Source organism: Dendronephthya gigantea, unplaced genomic scaffold (assembly GCF_004324835.1).
Source record: "Dendronephthya gigantea isolate DGI-Jeju-01 unplaced genomic scaffold, DenGig_1.0 000027F, whole genome shotgun sequence".
Lineage (NCBI taxonomy): Eukaryota > Metazoa > Cnidaria > Anthozoa > Malacalcyonacea > Nephtheidae > Dendronephthya > Dendronephthya gigantea.
In genome coordinates, this window is record NW_021163037.1 from 966,386 (window position 1) to 987,579 (window position 21,194).

The 21,194-nt window shown below is 35.5% G+C and overlaps 1 protein-coding gene across 1 annotated transcript; it reads left to right on the forward strand.

Annotated features, from left to right (window-relative positions):
* Nucleotides 1-325: 325 nt before the first annotated feature.
* On the forward strand, nucleotides 326-20,963 carry LOC114523288 (protein bark beetle-like). Its single transcript, XM_028544166.1, has 7 exons — nucleotides 326-928; nucleotides 6,879-7,553; nucleotides 8,229-8,941; nucleotides 9,185-9,416; nucleotides 13,484-16,057; nucleotides 17,773-20,256; nucleotides 20,788-20,963. The coding sequence occupies exons 2-7, from the start codon at nucleotides 6,908-6,910 to the stop codon at nucleotides 20,961-20,963; spliced, it is 6,825 nt and encodes a 2,274-aa protein (XP_028399967.1). The 5' UTR covers nucleotides 326-928; nucleotides 6,879-6,907.
* The last annotated feature ends 231 nt before the right edge of the window (nucleotides 20,964-21,194 follow it).

Below are 21,194 nucleotides of genomic sequence, written 5' to 3' on the forward strand. Positions count from 1 at the left end.
CCTTGCAGGACGCCACGGCCAACGGGGATGAATGGAGTGCAGTATTCCGAGGTGATTATTGAGGTTTGGAAGTCGGTATATAACTATTTATAATTAATTTAATGTGATCGGGAATATGATGATAGTCAAGGACTGATTGAATTAAGTTATGATGGACTTCGCCGAACGCATTTTTTAGATCAAGTAAGGTGATGACAACAGAGCGTTGTCTGATCCGAGCTTTATTGATGATATCAGCCATTTGCGCTGTATGTTCTAGAGTTCCAGAAAGGTTGGGGGTAAAACTTTTTGAATCTTGTGTTCGATGAAGTTATTTGATGCTAGGAAGGAGTACACTACATTTCTTAGACAGGACGTGAAGACTTTTAATGGTATAGACTGAAGCGTAATTGGTCGGAAGTTTGAAGGATCAGCGGTGTTGCCTTTCTTATGAATTAAAATTGTACATGCTCGCTTCCATTCAGTTGGGACATTACCAGAGTGCCAAATTTCATGAATAATTTCGGTAAGGTAACTTCTGAGAAACGAACATCGCTTGAAACAAATAATGGAAAGTTGGTCAAGGGGACAAGGGGAGCCAGACGATTTCATTTTCCGTATAACATTAGTAACTTGTTGGTATGTCGGGGGATTAAGGTTAAATTGAACTTCGGGGTCACATAACTTTGGAATCCAGCTGGGAATAGTGAACAGTTGATTAGGATTAATTTTAGCCAGAGATTTAGAAAAATAAGTGAGGCAATCATTCACGTTGAAGGAAGGTAATATTGAATCCTTCTTATTTATGATATTTTTAATATAGCCCCAAAAGTTCCGGGTGATATACTTGTCGTGATTGAGCGTCTGATTGCAAGAGGCTAGCCCATCGTCGTTGTTGTTGATATTGCGAAGTTTGTTACGCAATATTCGAGAGACGTGTCTAATTTCAGTAAGGTTACCTTCGTTACGTTTTAAATTCTGCAACGCTTTCTTTAATTCCTTAACTGTACATTCTTTATATTTAGCAACGATATTTTTATCTGGAATAGACTCATTATGACCAAAATTATCTGCGAAGTAGTTGTAAATAACATCGTTTAATAACTTTATTTTTGAATTTGCATCTGGAGAGCTGATTGGATGATTTATCTGCAGCGCACATTTGAAAAAATCATTAGCCGTTAGCCATTCAGAGTCATTTTTAGGTAAAATAATGCCTTTTTTGAGTTCAGGGAGTCGATCATCATAAGTCATATGGTTATCAGCTTGGCAATTTTCAGATTCAGGAGTATTTGTAGTATCATCTGTCGTTATTTGTTCTTCCAGATCAGTAGCCAGTTCGTCGTTAAGGCTGTGTATCACTTGACAACTACGCTGATGCATTTTAAGACCACGCACGCCTTTGCATATTTTGCCACAACAACATTTGACAACAGTAACGCTAGGAACAGGAATACTAGGTGACTTTGTTATTGGCATTTCCCGGGATCGAGCATCTACATGGTCTTTCTCATCATGATTAATACGTTCCTTACACCGCCATTTATGTCGACCAAGCGAGACGAACTCACGATCACAAAACGAACACACCACGCAAATCGTCAACAAAGTAATTACACTTGTACGAATCATTTTATAAACCTTATACGCGATTTCAATTAATAAAAGAGTGTGATTCAAATACGAATAATAATAATAATAATAATAATAATAATAATAATAATAATAATAATAATAATAATAATAATAATAATAATAATAATGAAAACTTTATTGACATTTTTTCTTATGATACAAATTACAAAGGTAAACCTCTCTTTGACAGGTAGTTTACCAGTGTCTACTTGAATTGGTTACATGTTGTATTTACAGATTAAATGTATTAGTATGATATAAGTTGTGGGTTATTCCATTCTTTGTTACGTTTACAGAATATATAATAGGAAGACCTTATACAAATGTTCATAATTTTTCTAACAAGATATTTTCTGCATTGACTATCAACTTCTAGATCTTTCAGCATATCCATGAAACCTAATGCTGGTTTAGAAAACACACCTAATGTACTAATAGACATATTAACGAATATTACTTTTTCATATATTTTACGCTGCTCATTAATTAATGCTTGATATTTTTGTTCCTTACGTGTCACATTAGCGTGGAGATTAGATTCAAAGCCAACAGTAAGTTCCAGTATATAAATACATTTGTTTTCAATTGATATTAGAAGATCAGGCCTATATGTATCTCCAGTGATGACTGACGGGCTAATATAATCTGATAGGTCAACATAAAGGGTAGATTTCTTAACAGATCGAAGTGCTGTTGCAATACAATGCAGAACCGAGTCATGTCGCCATGTAAAACGACCTTCATTTAGGTAAGCGTTGCATCCAGCCACGACGTGAAGAAGTGATTCAGGTTTCAGACAAAACGAGCAATCAGATGTTGACGAAATTCCCCACTTTTGAAGATTTTTGTTAGTTGGAAGAGTGTTATTTATGTATCTTATGGTGAAATTGAATATATTCTTTGGAAGTTTGCTTTGAACGGAGGACCACATCGAGTTCAGCGTGAGGGTAGAATATTTAGCAATGTTGGAGAAAAATGATCCTTGTGAAGTAAGGTGAAGCTGAAGCTTTTCTTCGTGTTTTTCTCTTACGGAACTTAATACTTCTTTGGTGTTTTTGTACGTGTCATATTGTATATTTTTGTGATTACTAGTGTTTTTCCAAAGATTAGTGATTTCTGTATTAGGCGACGATTTTAGAGCATTTCGGGAGATTGTTTGGCATTGAAGGAATTTAGTTGAGGGTAGGATGACATTAAGTCCAAATTTGTTGCGAGGAAGGAGAACGTTGCTAAGTGTTGCAGAAATAGGAAGCTCGAGCCATTTTCTGATATACTTTGAAGTGATGCTATCAAGTTTTTCGTTTACCCATGTTTTTCCTATGTCAGCAACGGTGAAGTTCCAGGAAATTTTGGAAAGAACATATCGGTTGTACAAAAGTATTTTATTCTTTGGATGTAGTGGTAGCTCGTCAATTTCTTTAAGTATGTTTGTTAGTGTCTCGTAAACTTCAGATTTGTGATCGTCGTCAGACATGCTGAAGTCAAAATAGCGGCCCAAATAGCGAAATGATTTTCCAATTTCTACACGTGGTACAAGATGGTTATTTATAATTAATTTTGGGAGATATTGTATGGATTTAGTTAAATGTTTATTTATACCGAATGAAACACATTTATCTACGCGTATTATCATATCTGACCATTGACACCAGATCGTAAAGCGATTGAGGAGCATTTGATTCTCTTTTTCTTGGCCTGTGATAACAGCCGCGTCGTCGGCAAACTGGAACCAATGGATTGGGTATAATGGAATGCCGTTTACGCAATGTTTCCAAAATCCAAGCTGGCGATATTTATCTGATTTAATGTGTTGAATGAATGTATTAAAAGTCATGTTGAATAATAAGGGACTAAGGCAATCTCCTTGAAGCACACCCCGGCCCACTGTAATGAACGGCGTGTTGAATTGATCAGTTATAATTGAAGTTTGGAAGTTAGTGTAAAGGCTGCAAATGAGATTCTTGATATGATCGGGAATGTGATGATATTTCAGGACTTCGTTTATAAGTGCATGATGAACTTCACCAAATGCATTTTTTAAATCCAACAATGTTATTATTAGTGATCGTTGTTTCGTACGTGCTGTATTAATGATATGTGCCATCTGTGCCGTATGTTCTATAGTTCCAGAAAGTTTAGGAGTGAACCCTTTTTGTATGTTTTGTTCAATGTAGTTGTTCTCAACAAGGTATTGAAATGTCTTATTTCGAAGACATGACGTAAACACTTTAAGAGGTATGGATTCAAGAGTAATTGGTCGAAAATTAGCTGGTTCACTTGTTTCTCCTTTTTTATGTATTAAGATTGTGCATGCCTTTTTCCATTCGGAGGGAACCGCACCATGAGACCAGGAAACCCGGATTATATCGGTTAAGTAGGAACGTAGGTAAGGACAGCGTTTAAAACAGATTATAGATATTTGGTCAAGTGGACATGGGGAGCCAGACGGTTTCATTTTACGAATGATGTTTGTAATCTCCTGATAGGTCGGGGGGTCAAGCTTGAATGGTGTTTGAGGTGAAGCAAATTTTGGAATCCAGCTTGGAATATTAAACCTTTTACTTTGGTTTATCGCGGAAAACATTTTAGTAAAATACGATGTGCATTGCAATAGATCAAATGAGGGGAGTGAGCTGGTATTTTTTTCAAAAATCTTCTTAACATAGCCCCAAAAGCTTTTGTTAATTAGCCTGTCGTGGTCGTGTTCCTTAGTCCCACTTGTATTTGTATTATTGTGATCAATTATATCACAGTTTTTGAGTAAATTGCGTAGTTTGTTAGCGACGAATTTAATCTCTAAAACATCTCCTTTTTCTAATTTAAGTTTCTTCAAGGTTTTCTTCAAATCTTTGGCTGCAAACGTTTTGTATTTACTTTCAAATTTGGCGTTGCTATTGTTATCAATATATCCAAAATTCTCACCAAAATAGTTGTATATTTCTGTTGCCATGGTTTTGATATTATTACCTATATCGTGCGGTGTGATTGGGTGGTTTGAAAAAGTTAACCTGAAAAAGTCGTTAGCAATTGCCCATTGTGATGGCGATTTAGGTAGTTTTATTCCTTTTTTAATATCTGGATAGTTTTCTTGAACATTACCTGATGAAACCATAATGTTGACCGGGTCAATATCATCCTCGTTCTGTTGTTCTGATAGGACTTCTACCATTTGTTGTTGTAGCTCTTCTTCGAGATCATCAATGACCCTACAGCTTCGCTGGTGCATTTTAAGGCCGCGAGCTCCTTTACAGACTTTTCCACAACAGCATTTGATAGCTTTGCGCGTCTTTATCGGCATGCATTCTTGTGAAGGGATTTCCATAACAGGATCAGCTTTTCCAGTGGTTTCTTCGCTGTAATCAATTTTGCTTTTACAACGCCATGAGTGGCGGCCCAATGATACAAATTCTTTTCCACAAAATCCGCATATTATGAGAGTAAAAAAAAATGCAAGTAAGCTTATACGAATCATTATAGACTTAAATTCAATACGACGATAATGTACCAATTCAAGTAAAGTATTTTTCATTTAAACGAATGACATGTACAGAGAGCGAATATGCGCTGCTGCTCAATGTCAGTATAATAATAATAATGAATAATAATAATAATAATAATAATAATGATTATAATAATAATATAATAATAATAATAATAATAATAATAATAATAATAATAATAATAATAATAATAAAATAATAATATAATAATAATAATAATATAATAATAATAATAATAATAATAATAATAATAATAAAATAATAATAATAATAATAATATAATAATAAAATAATAAATAATAATAATAATAATAATAATAATAATAATAATAATAATAATAATAAAAAAAAAAATAAAAAAAAAAAAAAAAAAAAAAATAATAATAATAATAATAATAATAATAATAATAATAATAATAATAATAATAATAATAATAATATAATAATAATAATAATAATATAATAATAATAATAATAATAATAATAATAATAATAAATAATAATAATATAATAATAATATAATAATAATAATAATAATAATAATAATAATAATAATAATAATAATAATAATAATAATAATAATAATAATAATATAATAATAATAATAATAATAATAATATAATAATAATAATAATAATAATATAATAATAATATAATAATATAATAATATATAATAATAATAATAATAATATAATAATAATAATAATAATAATAATAATAATAATAATAATAATAATAATAATAATAATAATAATAATAATAATAATAATAATAATAATAATAATAGTAATAATAATAATAATAATAATAATAATAATAATAATAATAATCGAGAAGTGCAAGGAAATAATAATGGCTACAATGATAATAAACAAAGTATATAAATATTTGCCTCGGCCCTCGGCCGCGTTTATCAGTAGGAAAGTTAACTGATTACGGTTATATAAGTAATAGACCTGCTAGTTCAGCTTGCATGCATGTAGTCTGCGAACCCTGACGTCATTGTCCACGCTCTAGCATGCATGCATGTAACCTTTTTTTACCCTATTTGTCTTCGATAACATTTTAATGTCATGAGGTTTAAACATGGATATGAACGTTGGCATTTTATATTCTAGAAGATATTTGCTATGAAATCAACAGATTAATTTTAACATAGCCGAAGAGGTCAATTACAATGTAGCAACAATTTGACGACGAAGCGGGGGGCTTTCCTGAAGTTACGATCAATTATTTCTAGTGCTATCGTAATTATATAGACCTGAGAATATGTCTAAAGCCGCGTCATGCATGTACATAAATAATTATGCACTTTAGAATGCTCTAGTAATAGATGGTCATACGAGAGTGCTCTAGTAAGACGTCATTGTTACATCTTCATGTTCTATTACCGGAGCTACGACTGATTTAACGATCGATGTAATCTTCTTGTTATAATTTGTTCTAGCTCCAGCATAGTTAGCGAGTCTTTTATACAAAAGCTCTGTGAGATGTTTATTGAGTGAATATGTTTTTGTAAGGGTGAACTCAAGCGTTGAATGAAGTTTATCAGTGCACACACGATTTTTTCGTTCAGCTTATCTCTCAGCCAAGGCTTATACCCATGTACAGTGCTGCGTTTCGCATACGGCGGTTTGCTGGTGTTAGTACAATTCCAATGGTATACTAGACTTAAACGCATATAATGGTTCAAATCATTTGCATTGTTCATGCATTTCCTTAATCTATTTACATGCATATTTTAACGGTATATTATTTTTATAGTTCCTCCAAAGCGTCTCTCGTATTCTGCGATGGAGGTGCGCCGAGAATGGTGCATCAGTTTTCCAAACAGGTTTTTTTGCTTTGCGTTACTGGCACTTCCCTATGTTTGTGTTGTCCCTATTTCGGGATTTATTGAAGATATTTACGAAGATTACACAATTACGTTCGAAAATGAAACTTTGGAAATCAATCACACGGTCAATGTTCATGAGAATGCAACTCTGACCATCCAACCTGGTGCAAGTATAAAGTTTTCTGGAAACGGAAGTTTGAATGTCTATGGTAATCTCGTTGCAAATGGAACTGAAGCATTACCAATTGACATCAGTTCGCAAACTGGGAAGTATTTCAACCGCTCATTGATGACATTAGCAGGCTTAGCCTATTTACCATGGAATATTTTCCATACAAGCTTGAGGCTTGTTGACGGCAACGGGTATAACACTGGGCGGTTGGAAATTCTTCACCAAGGTATCTGGGGAACTATCTGCGATGACGGTTGGTCCCAAATAAACAGCGATGTTGTCTGTCGTGAACTCGGTTTTCCAACGGGAACTTTTACGCGAGAATTTGGAGCAGGAACTGGTCGAATATGGATGGATGATGTGCGGTGTACTCAAGCTGATCGTTCATTGAGACAATGTAGCCACCGTGGATTTGGTAGCCATAATTGTAGTAAGTTACAAAAAACATTCTTGTTATATTCAGCATAGCTAAAAACAACACTATCGTATAGCTACCTTAACGTACACCACGTTTATTATTTAAAAAACCCCGCACATTTCTGCCTATAAAAAGCGTTATAAATCTATGCGAATTACAAATTTAATGATTCAGATTCGGGTTGAATCTTCAAATTAGGTCTCTCTTCATACCCTTCGCATCATCAAAACCACCCAATTACGCACATAAATTACAAAACCGAAACTATTTTATGCGTGTTCCAGGAATCGGTCGTAACTTCCAAGTATATCATACGTATAGCTACATTATATATAGAGCTCTGAAATCTGAATATTTTTTTCCCAATAGCATATCCGCCATCACTTTCAAATGGTCAATGCACACTGTCACTAATCTCTGATAATTCCTGACCTGCATATGTTCACGCACTTGATTGTTTCACAGTTTGGATATAGCTATCTAAATGTTTTGCATTGAAATATAGTATAATCATGTCGACCAATAGAAACCGCAGACCGCAAGAGAAAATACACGATCGCGGTTTCCGTTCGCTTCCGAGCGGAATGTTATGAACAGCTGAGAACGACCTGAGGTTTGACCCAGGTTAACCGCGGTTTTTGTTAAGTTATTTCTGGACAGTACTGTATATCGTTCTATTTAAACTAGGACACGACGACGACGTTGGATTAATATGTACCGGGCCAAACTTTAAGTTGGAAACAAGTAATCTATCGAGAAGCATATTCCATTTTGCCGGCAAAGAAAGATCGTGTTTAATCAATGTTAGAATACATGTTCTAAAAGAAGATCGGTTTCTGGAAGAAAATTCTTCACTACGCAAGTTTACCAGTTTCAAAGCAATTGTTTGTGATGGCGAGTGTCCTTATCTCAAAAATGCTGACATATCAGGTTTCGCTTTGGCTATCGAAATCCGTACCTACGGTATAGATATTTTGTTAGGCGATATAAAGATCACAGACTGTCTCTATGGTGTTGTGGCAACGAACAATAAAATAAACAGCTCTGTGAAAAATGACCTCAAATATAACAAAGACATGGAAATACTTCGCTTTAGAAACTTTACGGTTATCAATTCTACCGCAGGCGTGTTGCTTATTGATTATTCTTCCTTTAATATTGAGTTAGAGGAATTTACGATCACAGGCTGCCATACCGGGGTGGAAATTTTGCAAACAATCTTCACGAGATTTAAGTTGTCAAAATTGAGGCTCCAAAATGGCGTCAATGCCATCAGGTTACGAAGACACCCAGGGCGCTTTGAGCTGGTCGATCTTTGTGATAGCAGCAACAGCGTTTACAACGAATCATTTCCTGTCGAAATCACTTATTACAGTGGTCACAGCAACCCTTGTTCCATGGTGAGTTAATACATTTTGTACTTATTAAGGCAACTAAATTGCAACTAGGGTAAACGCGTACGGGCCAGTTGAAGGTGCCTGAAACTTGTTATTGAGATTATCAAGAAAGTAAGCCTTGTCTGACATTTGTTTTGTTAATTCATTATACCATATATCTCGGTCAAAAGTAGTTGGACGAAAAAAACACGGGAATCAACTTTAGGGAAAAAAATTAATGGAGAAAAATCTTTTATCACGTTTTAGGTGTTCGCAACCTCTCCAGACCAGGTTCTGTCAGCTTTTGTTTCAGATCTTTCAAATGTCAAGTTGCGGATTCGCGATAGCAATTCATCTGAACTACTGTTTGAGCTATCCAGAGATGATCTGTCGCAACAATACATCGTTGAATTGAAAAGTAGTGCTGTTATTGTTGAGATCGAATTTGAAATATATTGGTATTCGAGTAATCTCAAGATGTTTCTATTGAGTCGACCAGGTAAGATACGAATCTTGCTTATATTGATAGTCTATACTCTAGGCCTAGGCACTACGACCGCATTTATTTCATTCATTGTCATGAGACACAGACGAATTATTTGTTTGGAATAAAAGGCTTTAATTGCTAAAAGGCAATTACCAATATATCTAGATGTAAAAATAATATGAAGATTTGAAAAACATCATCCAGGTAATATAATAAATACTACAATTGAACTCGAACTTGAATGGTTGTATACGAGAAAGTTAAAGATGTTTCTTGTAAGTCGACCAGGTAAGATATGAATCGTGCTCATGCATATTCATGAGTTATATCACTAATATAGGAGCTTGTATTCCGGCCGAATTGCATAGAGAAAAAAAATCTATAAGACGAAAAACACTATCTTTTTAATTTAATATAAAGACAACAACTTTTACTGCGTGTTTACACCTGCAATTAACAGCGTTCATTACCAGGCCGGTTGAATAAAAAGGTAGTTAACTTTTAATATAGTCTAACTATAGTGGCAGAATTGGCCAATCAGAATAATGTATTTTCTAGTTAACTACCATTTAACTACTTAACTGAATGTAGTTAAGATTTTTATACAACCGGCCCCAGAAATCTGCGACATAATGATTAACATTAATTTAAATTATAATGATTAACATTAATTTATACTAATTTAATTGCATAATGCCCTCAACGTTTACCACGAAATACATATAGTAAAAGGGGCAAAACGTAAGATCGCCATTGCCCTGGACTTTGCCTAAAGTTTGCCGACCTTTGGATCAAATCAACAGCCGTTTCGCAACATTTTTTAGTGTTCGAATCATACTTACCGTGTTTCTAAGTTCAGCAAACTGATTCTGTTCAAATGTGCAGGAAAATTTTTATCAGGAATACAAAAGACAATATCTGAACAACAATTTTTATTAGCTATAACTATATTAAACGGCATTTCATCAACTATAACCGAATCGAAATGTTCGCATATGAATAATCAAATGTGAGCGATTTTATAAGTTCGTTTATTGAGAGAACACGGCCAAAATTTTAAAAATATACTTTTGAAAAATTCTGTTAAAAAAGTAGTGTATTTTTCAAATTGTAGGTTACTTTTCCATTACCAGAAATTTGCGACATGATAATTTGCATTTATACTAATTTGCATTTAACTTTCAGCATAATGGCCTTCAACTTTTACTATTAAATACATATAGTAAATATACAAAACCTTAAAATGTCGTTGCCCTAGACCTTGCCCACTGTTTGCCGACCTCTGGGTCAATAGAACAGCCGTTTCCCAACGTTTTAATGATCGAATTACTTACCTTAGGTATTTCTACGTTCGGCCAACTGATTGTGAACAAATGTGTATATAGCCTTCGTATTGTTCAAGTTCATGATAAGACTGATAATATTTTTTAAAGTGATTGCAGTGAAAATCCGAGCCGTACAGAAAAGTTTATACACAAATACGAAAGACAATATCTTTAACAACTTTTTTTGGTATATTACACGTCAATTCATCAACTACCTGAATCGAAATATTCGAATCAATGTGAGCGATTTTATAAGTTCGTTGACAGAACACGGACAAAACTTTGAGCAATATATTTTTAAATTTGGCAGATTACAGAAATGCCCAAGCAAAAAAATTCGGCCACCAAAACGTTTCTAAACAGCTGCTCGACCGATCTAGAGGTCGGCAAACAGTAGGCAAGGTCTAGGTCAACGGCATTTTTAAGTTTTGTATATTGACTATATCTATTTTATAGTAAATGTTGAAGGCCATTATGCTGAAAGTTAAATGCAAATTAGTATACATGCAAATTATCATGTCGCAAATTTCTGGTAATGCGGAAGAATTTGCTGTGAATCAGACACTTGTCTTATAATAATTACATAATTTATTGCATATCCGCTTGAAAACTGTCATCTTGAAAACATTTGCGTGCGCTATATTATATGCGTTATATTTCTAGTGAAAAGATATAGGTGTGCCACATTTCATCGGATGTTACTTTTTTACCACTCCCGCAGAATCCCGCGGTATATGCATGTCTGCCCGGGTACATTGTGATCGAGTTTCTACGCTAGGGGCGTTTGCAGCCTTTAAAACAATTCATGCCGTATTTGTTTCTTTAACAGAACAAAATCCCGCTATTTTACTGAGAAAATTCTCCGTTTCTCCATATAATTCTAAAAGGTTATTTTGCACTTACCAGACTTAAGGCGTTGACGAATGCGCCCAAACTAACAATATATTTTGTATTGTATAGCCAATAATTTTTGGCAATACGGTATAATTATAAAGAAAAGGCAAATCTTCGCTGTCAAACAGCGATTTTTAAAAGTTCTACTGTTCGATCTTTTAATTTTTCTTTTAACAAACAAATACTGCGCGAATTGCTTTAAAATATTTCAGTAAATCTATATCCATCAAAAATCACGGGCACAATCCACAGGGTGTATAAAAAAAACTGCAAATACCATAATTTGTATCCATGAGATTATACATTAGAATTTCAATGACTGTGCAACTAATTTCGCTTCTGGGATTTGAAAATACGTTTCCCAGGGTTATCAAAACAAGCACACAAAGTGAAATAAACTTATGAGTTCGATTACGAATGGCTCAGTTAAGAACAAAACTATACGAACAAACTCAACCTCCGTCTAAAGTCGTGTTAATTGGAAAATTAAGCACATAACACAAGGGTACGCAAAACACAATGGTTAAGGCCGGCGCACACTAGAGCTATGTGCTTAGCAAAAAGTCATTCGTGGCCATTGGCGTAAGCCAGTTGCTCTCGTGTGCGGGTGACTTTTCAGGCGACTTCAGTAGCCAGCCTGTCGATTTGTCCCGCTATGCTAATATTTTAGTGTTCACTGACTGTGAAAACAATAGATTTTTAAAGACATGAATGATTATAATAACTCAAAATTTACATAGCGGGACAAAATCGTCAGGTTGGCTACGCCACTGGGCGACTTTGGTCATTCGTGCCACTTACGGAAAATATCTAGCATGTTTGACAATTTCTACCTCGCGTGCCGAAATTTTTCCGTGTCCGGCAAACTGAAAGCTATCTGCTTATGGATTGTCTTAACAACGCATGCGTTATATACGAAAGTATACATCCAAGATTGCGGACAGTTGCAAAAACAAAATTTTGGATGGAAGTGAAGATTAGACTAGACTTCCGCTTTAAACACCGTTATCCAAGTGCTATTAATTATATTACCTGTTTGCGAAAGCTCACTAGTTATTTCTGCAATAGCGCATTCCCGTTTTTCTCTTTCTGTCTTCTTCTGTTTCTAAAATCTGTAGAATTCACATCGTATAAACACCTGTATTCTGGCCAAAGGTCAACCAGTTTGTCTTCCAATATGCCCTCAGCCACCAATTCGTTTTGCTTTGTTTGCACCGCTATCTTGGATGTTTACCTTTGTATATTACGCATGCGCTGTTAAGACAACCCATAACTCGGATAGCTTTCAGTTTGCCGCACACGGAAAAATTTTGGCACGCGAGGCAGAAATTATCAAACATGCTAGATATTTGCCGTAACTTCTGTAAGTGGCACGAATGACCAAAGTCGCCTGAAAAGTCGCCCGCACACGAGAGCAACTGGCTTACGCCAAAGGCCACGAATGACTTTTTGCCAAGCACATAGCTCTAGTGTACGCCGGCCTTTAGGGAGCGTTAGTAAACATGGTAACCCTGGGAAACGTATTTTAAAATCCCAGAAGTGTAATTAGTTGCACAGTCATTGAAATTCTATAGTGCATTAAATTATGGTATTTGCAGTTTTTTTTAATACACCCTGTATACCATGCGCACCCGCGTTTTCCTGTTAACCGAATATTTCTTTGCTTTTTGCATGCACATGCAGAGTTCTGAGCTCAGATGGCATGAGAAAAGTTATCTCGTGGAATTTGTAATCAAACGGAAAACAGCCGAATTTTTTTCTCTGACTGAGATTAGAAAATATTGGCGATCCATGCAATATAGTTAAGATTGTCTGATCGAATGAACACGCATTTAACTTGTTCACTTATTCCCCTTGTAGAGCGATCACAAAAGAACGACATAAACGAGATTTCGGATGTAAGTATACGACAATTCACGGGGATTGGAATCAGGCTTGACGTTAATCACTACACAACAATCATCAAAAATTCTGATATTACAAATACAAGTACCACGTGCATATCCGCGGCGCTTGGACAGGGATCAATATTAAAACTAATAAACAGCACATTTAAATACAACGTCAACGATTACTCTTCCATGCTAGAAATATCCATCAATGGTTATTCTCTTGTCCAACTAAATGGAAATGTGTTTCGTAGTAACCACTTCAAGAACATTTTGAGACTCCAAACTGTTAATTCAGGAATAACAAGAAAAAATCCAGATCATATATTGAAATTAACAAATAATACATTTCAGTACAATACGAATCCTATCAGTGCAACATCGGCTATGCTGGAGTTAATCTACCATCGCTATTTTCTTATCCAAGTAAATGAAAATAAGTTTCAGAATAACCACTTTAAAAACATTTTGATATTCCAAATTTACGCTTCAATATTGCCTAGTTACAGCAGTGGATCTTCTTTAAAACTAGTAAACAATACCTTTCAGTACAACAGGAACTCTATCAGTGCAACGGCTTTGTTGGTATTTTCCTTCAATAGCCATAATGCTTATTCGTCTACCCAGATAAATGGAAACATTTTTCAAAGTAACCACTATGAGAACATTTTGAAATTTCAAGCCCTTTATTCCACATGGACAAACTCAAGAAACAAATTGTTATTACTTGACAACAGCTTATTAAATAATACAGCAAAAAATTTAGTTGATTTTACTGAAAATGCTCAGGTGGTTGTCATTCGTGGGAATACATTGTGGCACAATGCGGTGGTAAGAAGTGTCTTTAATCTAGTCAATAACCATCCCACGAGCAGTTTGAATTTCACCAGAAACAGTCTGATTGCCAATATTATTATTCATCGACGCACTCCAAGTTCATTTTATGATATCAATGATGTTGCAGCTGTAATCTTCTTAAGCAGACAAATATTTGTGAATGAAAATTTTTTTGAAAACCCATTTCTTCCTTTGGAATTGATGCTTACGCCAAACTTGAATTCACATCATATAAATGGGAGAATGAATTGGTGGGGATTAACAGACGTGAACGATGTAATTGCGAGAATTTTTGATTTCCGTCATCGAAATTATTTACCTCAATTAAATTTTTCACCTTTTCTTGCAAGTGCTAATCTTTCTGACGTCTTTAAAGGGGAGACAAATATCATGTTTAGAAAGGGAAATGTACTGGGAGGTCTCGTAACTGAAGACATTATCCTCGAGAAAGACAATTCTCCTTTTATTGTGACGAGAGACATTATAATTTTACAAAATGCTTCGATAACTATTCAAGAAGGTGTTCAAGTCAATGTGAGTCCACGTATTGGATTTCATGTTTACGGCAAGTTGGAGTTGCTTGGAAAATTGAGTGCTCCAATCAAATTTGATATTGCAACGAGTTTGAAAGGAATTTCCAACTTTGGACAATATCCGATTCGTCTTGTGAATGGTTCAAAACCATGGGAGGGTATTGTTGAAATACTTTATAACAATACCTGGGGAACAATATGTGATGATTATAACACGAATACTAACAATATTGTCTTATGCAAACAGCTGGGATTTGAGGGTTATAGTGGCGGCTATCGTTATACGCCCAGTTCTGGTAGCGCGAAGCCAGTTTGGTGGAGACATGTAAGATGCGACTCAGATACTTATAATGATATTGCCAGTTGTTCTTTCCAAGGCTGGGGTGTATCGTGTTATCGTAGTCTATGGACTGTACGCTGTAATCCTGGCTCCTGGCGCGGAATACGATTCCGAGAAACGGCTAAAGCAAGTGAAATATCCCATGTAAAATTTGAACGTGGTGGAAGTAATACCCAATCTCATATAAGTCGCTATGTCTTGCATTTTGACGTATTGAGACAAGTCATTAGAGATGTAGAGATTCGCGAGTCTTTCGGTGGAATTAAAATTGCTTTTCAAGTACCTGGTTCTAACATGGCAAATATACTGATTGAAAATAGGCGCAGAAATGGCAATGGAATTGAGATATTTTCGTCACTAACTTGTTATAATTGTAGCGTTTTCAACAAAGACAAGGGCGTTTTAAGCGAAACAATTGGCATACTATCATTTACTGATGATCGTGAAATTAATTACATTGATTCCATACTGCGAAACATTATGATGAGAAAGGAAATTTCAATTTGCGGGCAAAATAGAGAAATAACCATTGGTAGAAAAGACATGCAGATTATCACCACGTCGAGAACGACTTCCTATTCCTCCACGAATGTTGAATGCATTTTTAAGATAACACTTTTATCGGAAGCTATTTTAACTACAGAAATAAAGAGATCAGACATTGAAATATTGACAATTACCGCGTCAAAAGTAAATTCATCAAAAAACATAAGCCGTTTTAACGCTAGCCACAGCGATACGTACAACTTTGGACCTGGTTACTTAACTGTACGTTACTGGCGAAGGGCTTATTCCTATGGAACAAATATTAGAATTGTTATCGTCAGTGCAAAAGGTAACTACAAGGACTATTAGCTGTAGTTAAACGCCATAGACAGTACCCACCAGTTCAAATAGTATTTCATGAAGAAAGCATTACTTCATTGCAATATAGGGATATTGATAGAATTTTGCAACGATTGGAAATAAGCATAATAAGGGCTGCTTTCCACTTACGCGTTATTTTTCGCGCGAAAAATTTGTGATTCCATATTTTTATTATTTAACACATGCATGGTTCAACAAAGTTCATTTAATTTATTTACCTAGCTTTTTCAAATGGCGTATACAAGGATTTAAACTTACTTGCATGTACGTGCGAATGAAAAACGAAATATTTGCATATTTTCTTTTGAATTCAGAACAGTCAAGTCGCACTAATTTATTTATGCTGTTAAAATTCAAAAGAAAATATGCAAATATTTCGTTAGCAAACGATTTCGCTGTCAGTGGAAATCCGAGTGGAAATCTGATTTCGCTGTCAGTGGAAAGCCGGTTTTCCACTAGCGATATTTTTCGCGCGAATCGACATTTTACTTTTGTTCCAGAGCTCTCAACTGCAACCATCTGGAACAAATTGCTCAAATACAGAGGAATAAAGTCGCTTCGCGCGAAAAATATCGCTAGTGGAAAACCGGCTTAACTCTACTGTATATCAACGACAATGCAGCCCCAAGCACTCAGGCGTTTACTGATTCGTTTGTATCGGCTAAGGGGCTGATTACATGAGCCCTCTTACCCGAGATTTAACGAAGCGTGAGATGACTTTGAGGTATTGAAATAAGTCTTTATGATACCAAACAAGCACATGCTATTGTTGTGGTGATTATACGACTGCCAGGATCATGTTATTTGCTTATTTCAATATCTCAAATTCATCTCACGTTTCGTTGAATCTCGGGTGACCGGGCTCATGTAAACAGCCCTAAGGGCTGTTTACATGAGCCCGGTTACCCGAGATTCAACGAAGCGTGAGATGATTTTGAAGTATTGAGATGAGCAGATAACATGATTCTGGTAGTCGTATAATCACCACAACAATAGCATGTGCTTGTTTGGTGTCATAAAGACTTATTTCAATACCTCAAAGTCCTCTCACGCTTCGTTGAATCTCGGGTAACCGGGCTCATGTAAACTGCCCCTAAATCTTGTATTGCACTTACACTTAGCATCTTCATGTATATATTTGGTGAAAACGCAACGATAACCGCTTCTTCATGCACCCTAATCAATTTTGAGCCCCATACCAGGTTTAAATAAACTATACTTGGCTAAGATTCAACATTATTCTCAATTGAAAAGGAGACTATAGGAAACGTAATGTTTCGCTGCTTTAATATTTAGATTACCTTAGAGATTAGTTGAGTATAAGACATCCATATCAAATTTTCATATCCCTCACGTACGTCTCACTAGTAGGACATAGAATGGGACAAACTGCAATTAACTTGGCATCAAATGTGGTATAACAAATGCCTAAAATGGACAAAACACTTCTCGACGTTTCGACCTCAGGGCCTTCGTCAGGAGAATTAGTATGACTATAATATGATCATACTAACTCTTCTGACGAAGACCCTCAGGTCGCGCGAAACGTCGAGAAGTGTTTTGTCTATTTTAGGCAGTTTTTATACCTCATTTGATGCTAAGTTGTTTGAAGATGTTGCCACGCTGCTCCCTGGTTATATTGAAACAAACCACAATTAGTTTGACCCTGCATATTTTGTTTAGAAAACGAGGCGTCCTTATTGAAAACTGAACTTGGAACTGCAATTTTAGTTGGTGGCTTGCTGGTCAATAATTATTATGGCATACGACAATATCGCCGCAGTCGTACAAAAGATCTTAAACTGCAAAATGTTACCTTGAGGGATAATTATCATGGCATTTATAGCGAATATCGCTCCACAAATCTTTCTCTAGACAATTGTACTATAACAGATGGGTATTATGCTATATACCTAAGAAATTATCGTGATCATGTGGGTGATTTATTTCCAATATCTATCTCAAATCACCAAAAACTGGAGAGCTGCGTTATCCGAAGAATGAGACGCTCTGTGATCTATGTCCGTTATACTGATTATTATTACCCACGCCGGCAAATAACGTTCATAACTTTTCACCGTTGTATCATACTCGAAAACGAAAGAATATCTGAGGTAGATTATTCGTCGCTACTCAATTTATATGTCAGTGAATGCAGCATTTCACATACTCGTAATATTGGGTTCAATATATATCTATCAGAGTCCATCAAAAGAGTTTTTTCACTTTCCCTCGACAAGAACTTAATATTTAAGAATTGGGGAATGCTGTTGAGTTACGGGGCTTATTCCGTGGACAGTTTGCAAACCCCAATCACAATTAGAAATAACATTTTTGTAAACAACTCTCTTCGACCAGGAGATGGGTTAATAGGCTTCTATGGCAAAAGAATAAGAAGTATAATCACCACTATCAACAACAATACCTTTATCAAAAACAAGTGCTCCTTTATGATAAAAGTTGATTTTGAATCGAATCGGATGCCGCAAACGTTTGTGATAAAAAACAACATTTTGGAACAAAATGAAGCCGTTCCCTCAAATAAACAGAGATATATTGAGGCTGGTGTCACATCTTACACGGTTGGGCTTTTTGGATGCATGTTTAGCAATTATGATATTCATGGGAATATTTTCAATAACGAGAAAATGAAGAAAGAGTTGTTTGTCGGACGTACATGCGGTACGAATTACTTTTCAAATGCAATTGATGCTACACTTAATTATTGGGGCACGTCATCCAGCGAAAACTTAACGGAAAGAATTTTTCACGCTGACAATTGGAATGACAGACCAAGAATAAAGTACCTTCCAGCTGCTGCTACACGGAATTTCACGACAATTATAAAGCAAAAGATACATGCATACTTGAACCGATCCAATATTGGTGGTTATTTGCCTTCTTCTCTGCGTCTGACAACAGTAAACAGTCCATATGTCGTTATGAATGATTTAACAATATCCGAAAACGCCACACTGGATATTGAGCCAGGCGTTCAATTGTACTTTAAACCGCACATTGGTTTGCTAATTCTTGGAAATATCATCGCCCGTGGAACAACGAATGAAAAAATAAAGTTCTGCTCTTTGAAAAATAAGTGCCAAGTTAGGTCACATAGTAGGGTCCGACTTTTTGGAGGAGATGAAGAATATAAAGGAAAACTGGAAGTTCTTGTTGATGGAATTTGGCAGAGTGTATGTTACTATTACTTTACTTCAAAAGATGGGACAGTGGCCTGCAGGCAATTGGGTTATGGTAAATACATTAATCATTATGGAAGATCCCACAATACTGATCCTCATTACAAAGTTTCCTTGAACTGTCGTGGTAATGAAACTTCTCTATTCAACTGCAAGAACCAAAGTGTTAGTCACTGTGGCTACAGCTGGTATGCCTATAAATACGTATTTCTCGAATGTGAAAGGAATTATAAATGGGGCGGTGTACGCATTGTCCATGGAAACATCGTCAATTCGAGTAGTGGTTATAAAGGACAAAATGAACAGTCGTCATTAGAAAATATTTTCATTAACGATGCGAGTACATTGCATGGGCAAGCTGTGTCTTCTATCCAGGTTATAGGACGTTCCCCATTAATGACAAATGTTCATATCAGTGAAAGTAACGGGATTGAAATTATTGCGCAAAGGCGTACAATGGCGCTAGAAAATGTTATTTTCGAGAGCAGTTTGGAATTTCCAGCAATATCGATTCTGGGAAACAAAGGATCAGTTTCAATCTCCCGGTGTTCATTTGAAAGAGGAAAGCAACATGGGATAGCTATTGCCCCAATTAAAAACATCACCTTCATGTATCCGTATCTCGGCCACAATTTGTGCAATTCCGTTCAAAAAGTCTACGTCGACGATGAATCATATATTTATCTAAGTGAAAAGGATACAATTACAGGCATATTTTGTGGTTTAGAAATATCATCTCCGAACAATACAACAATTCATTTCCGACTGCTATCCTGGGTGAGAAGTTCGTACACTGTAAATGTTTATAATGGTGATCGTTCCTCGACAATCGCAAGCATGCACGATTGGAACGTTAATCAATATGAACACAAAGTTATTGTGATTCCATCAAATTCAGTGTTGATAGAGGCAGACATATCAACATTGAGAGGATTTTTAGCTGAAATTAAAGTCATTGGTCAAACAGGTGAGAAACTTTTGTATTTTTTGAATTTTGATCCATCAACTTTCTTGACTCCCGTCTTAATCCCATTGACCACTCGGATGGTAATGATTGCTTCATCATTGTTTTAAAATGTTTTAGATCAGACCATGCGGGCGAGTTTTGTTATACATAATTTAAGGAGAGTTCTTTATTTTTGATATGACACTGTCAATTCCTTACATTAATTTACTTGTTCACAACTATTACTAGAAGAAAATTTGCAATTTGCTTATCCCGTTTCTTAGTAAATAAAGGCAAAAAGAATATATTTAGTTTCGACCATATAAATGTTTTCACCATTTTTCCCATTTCACTTTTTAGGCGGGCATGACTCCCCCCACTTTATAGGGGAATTATAGCAACTTTTTGTTTGGTTCATGCCGTGCTTTTGGCAGTGATAGCCATTGGCATAGGGAGTTGTACATAGGTATCGAGTAAACGATTGGGCCTGCATGGAATCCAAAAGTGATATTTTATATCCTTTCAAATGATCCAATTTAATATATTTTTAAGGGACATCCAAGCAGAAACCGGAGATCAACGTTAATATTGAAGAATGTAATTTTCAAGAAATTTCTGGTTCAGCGGTTCATTACACTTCAGATCCTGAACTCGCCAGCACAGTAACGATTAAACGTAGCCACGTGACTTTACAAGGAAACAAAAAAACCAAATACGGCATCAATTGAAATGTTGGTTAAAAACAACGACACAGTAGAGATCTCAAACACGGTATTTTCCAGTGTCAGTCGAGGGGGATCCACATCTACCTTTACGATAAACCAGGAGTGATAAATATAGTTAATAACGTCATTTCCGGTAATGCCAATGGCAGCGAGTCCGTTTATGTAGTTGTTGTTGGAAGTGGTACGTCTAGTGAACTTCTAATGGCTGGAAACTACTTTAATCGAAACGATATT

Coding starts and splice junctions, on each gene's coding strand:
- LOC114523288 (XM_028544166.1), top strand. CDS start 6,908: ATGGAGGTGCGCCGAGAATGGTGCATCAGTTTTCCAAACAGGTTTTTT. Junction 8,942..9,184: donor ACAGCAACCCTTGTTCCATG/GTGAGTTAATAC, acceptor ATCACGTTTTAG/GTGTTCGCAACCTCTCCAGA. Junction 20,257..20,787: donor TAAAGTCATTGGTCAAACAG/GTGAGAAACTTT, acceptor TATATTTTTAAG/GGACATCCAAGCAGAAACCG.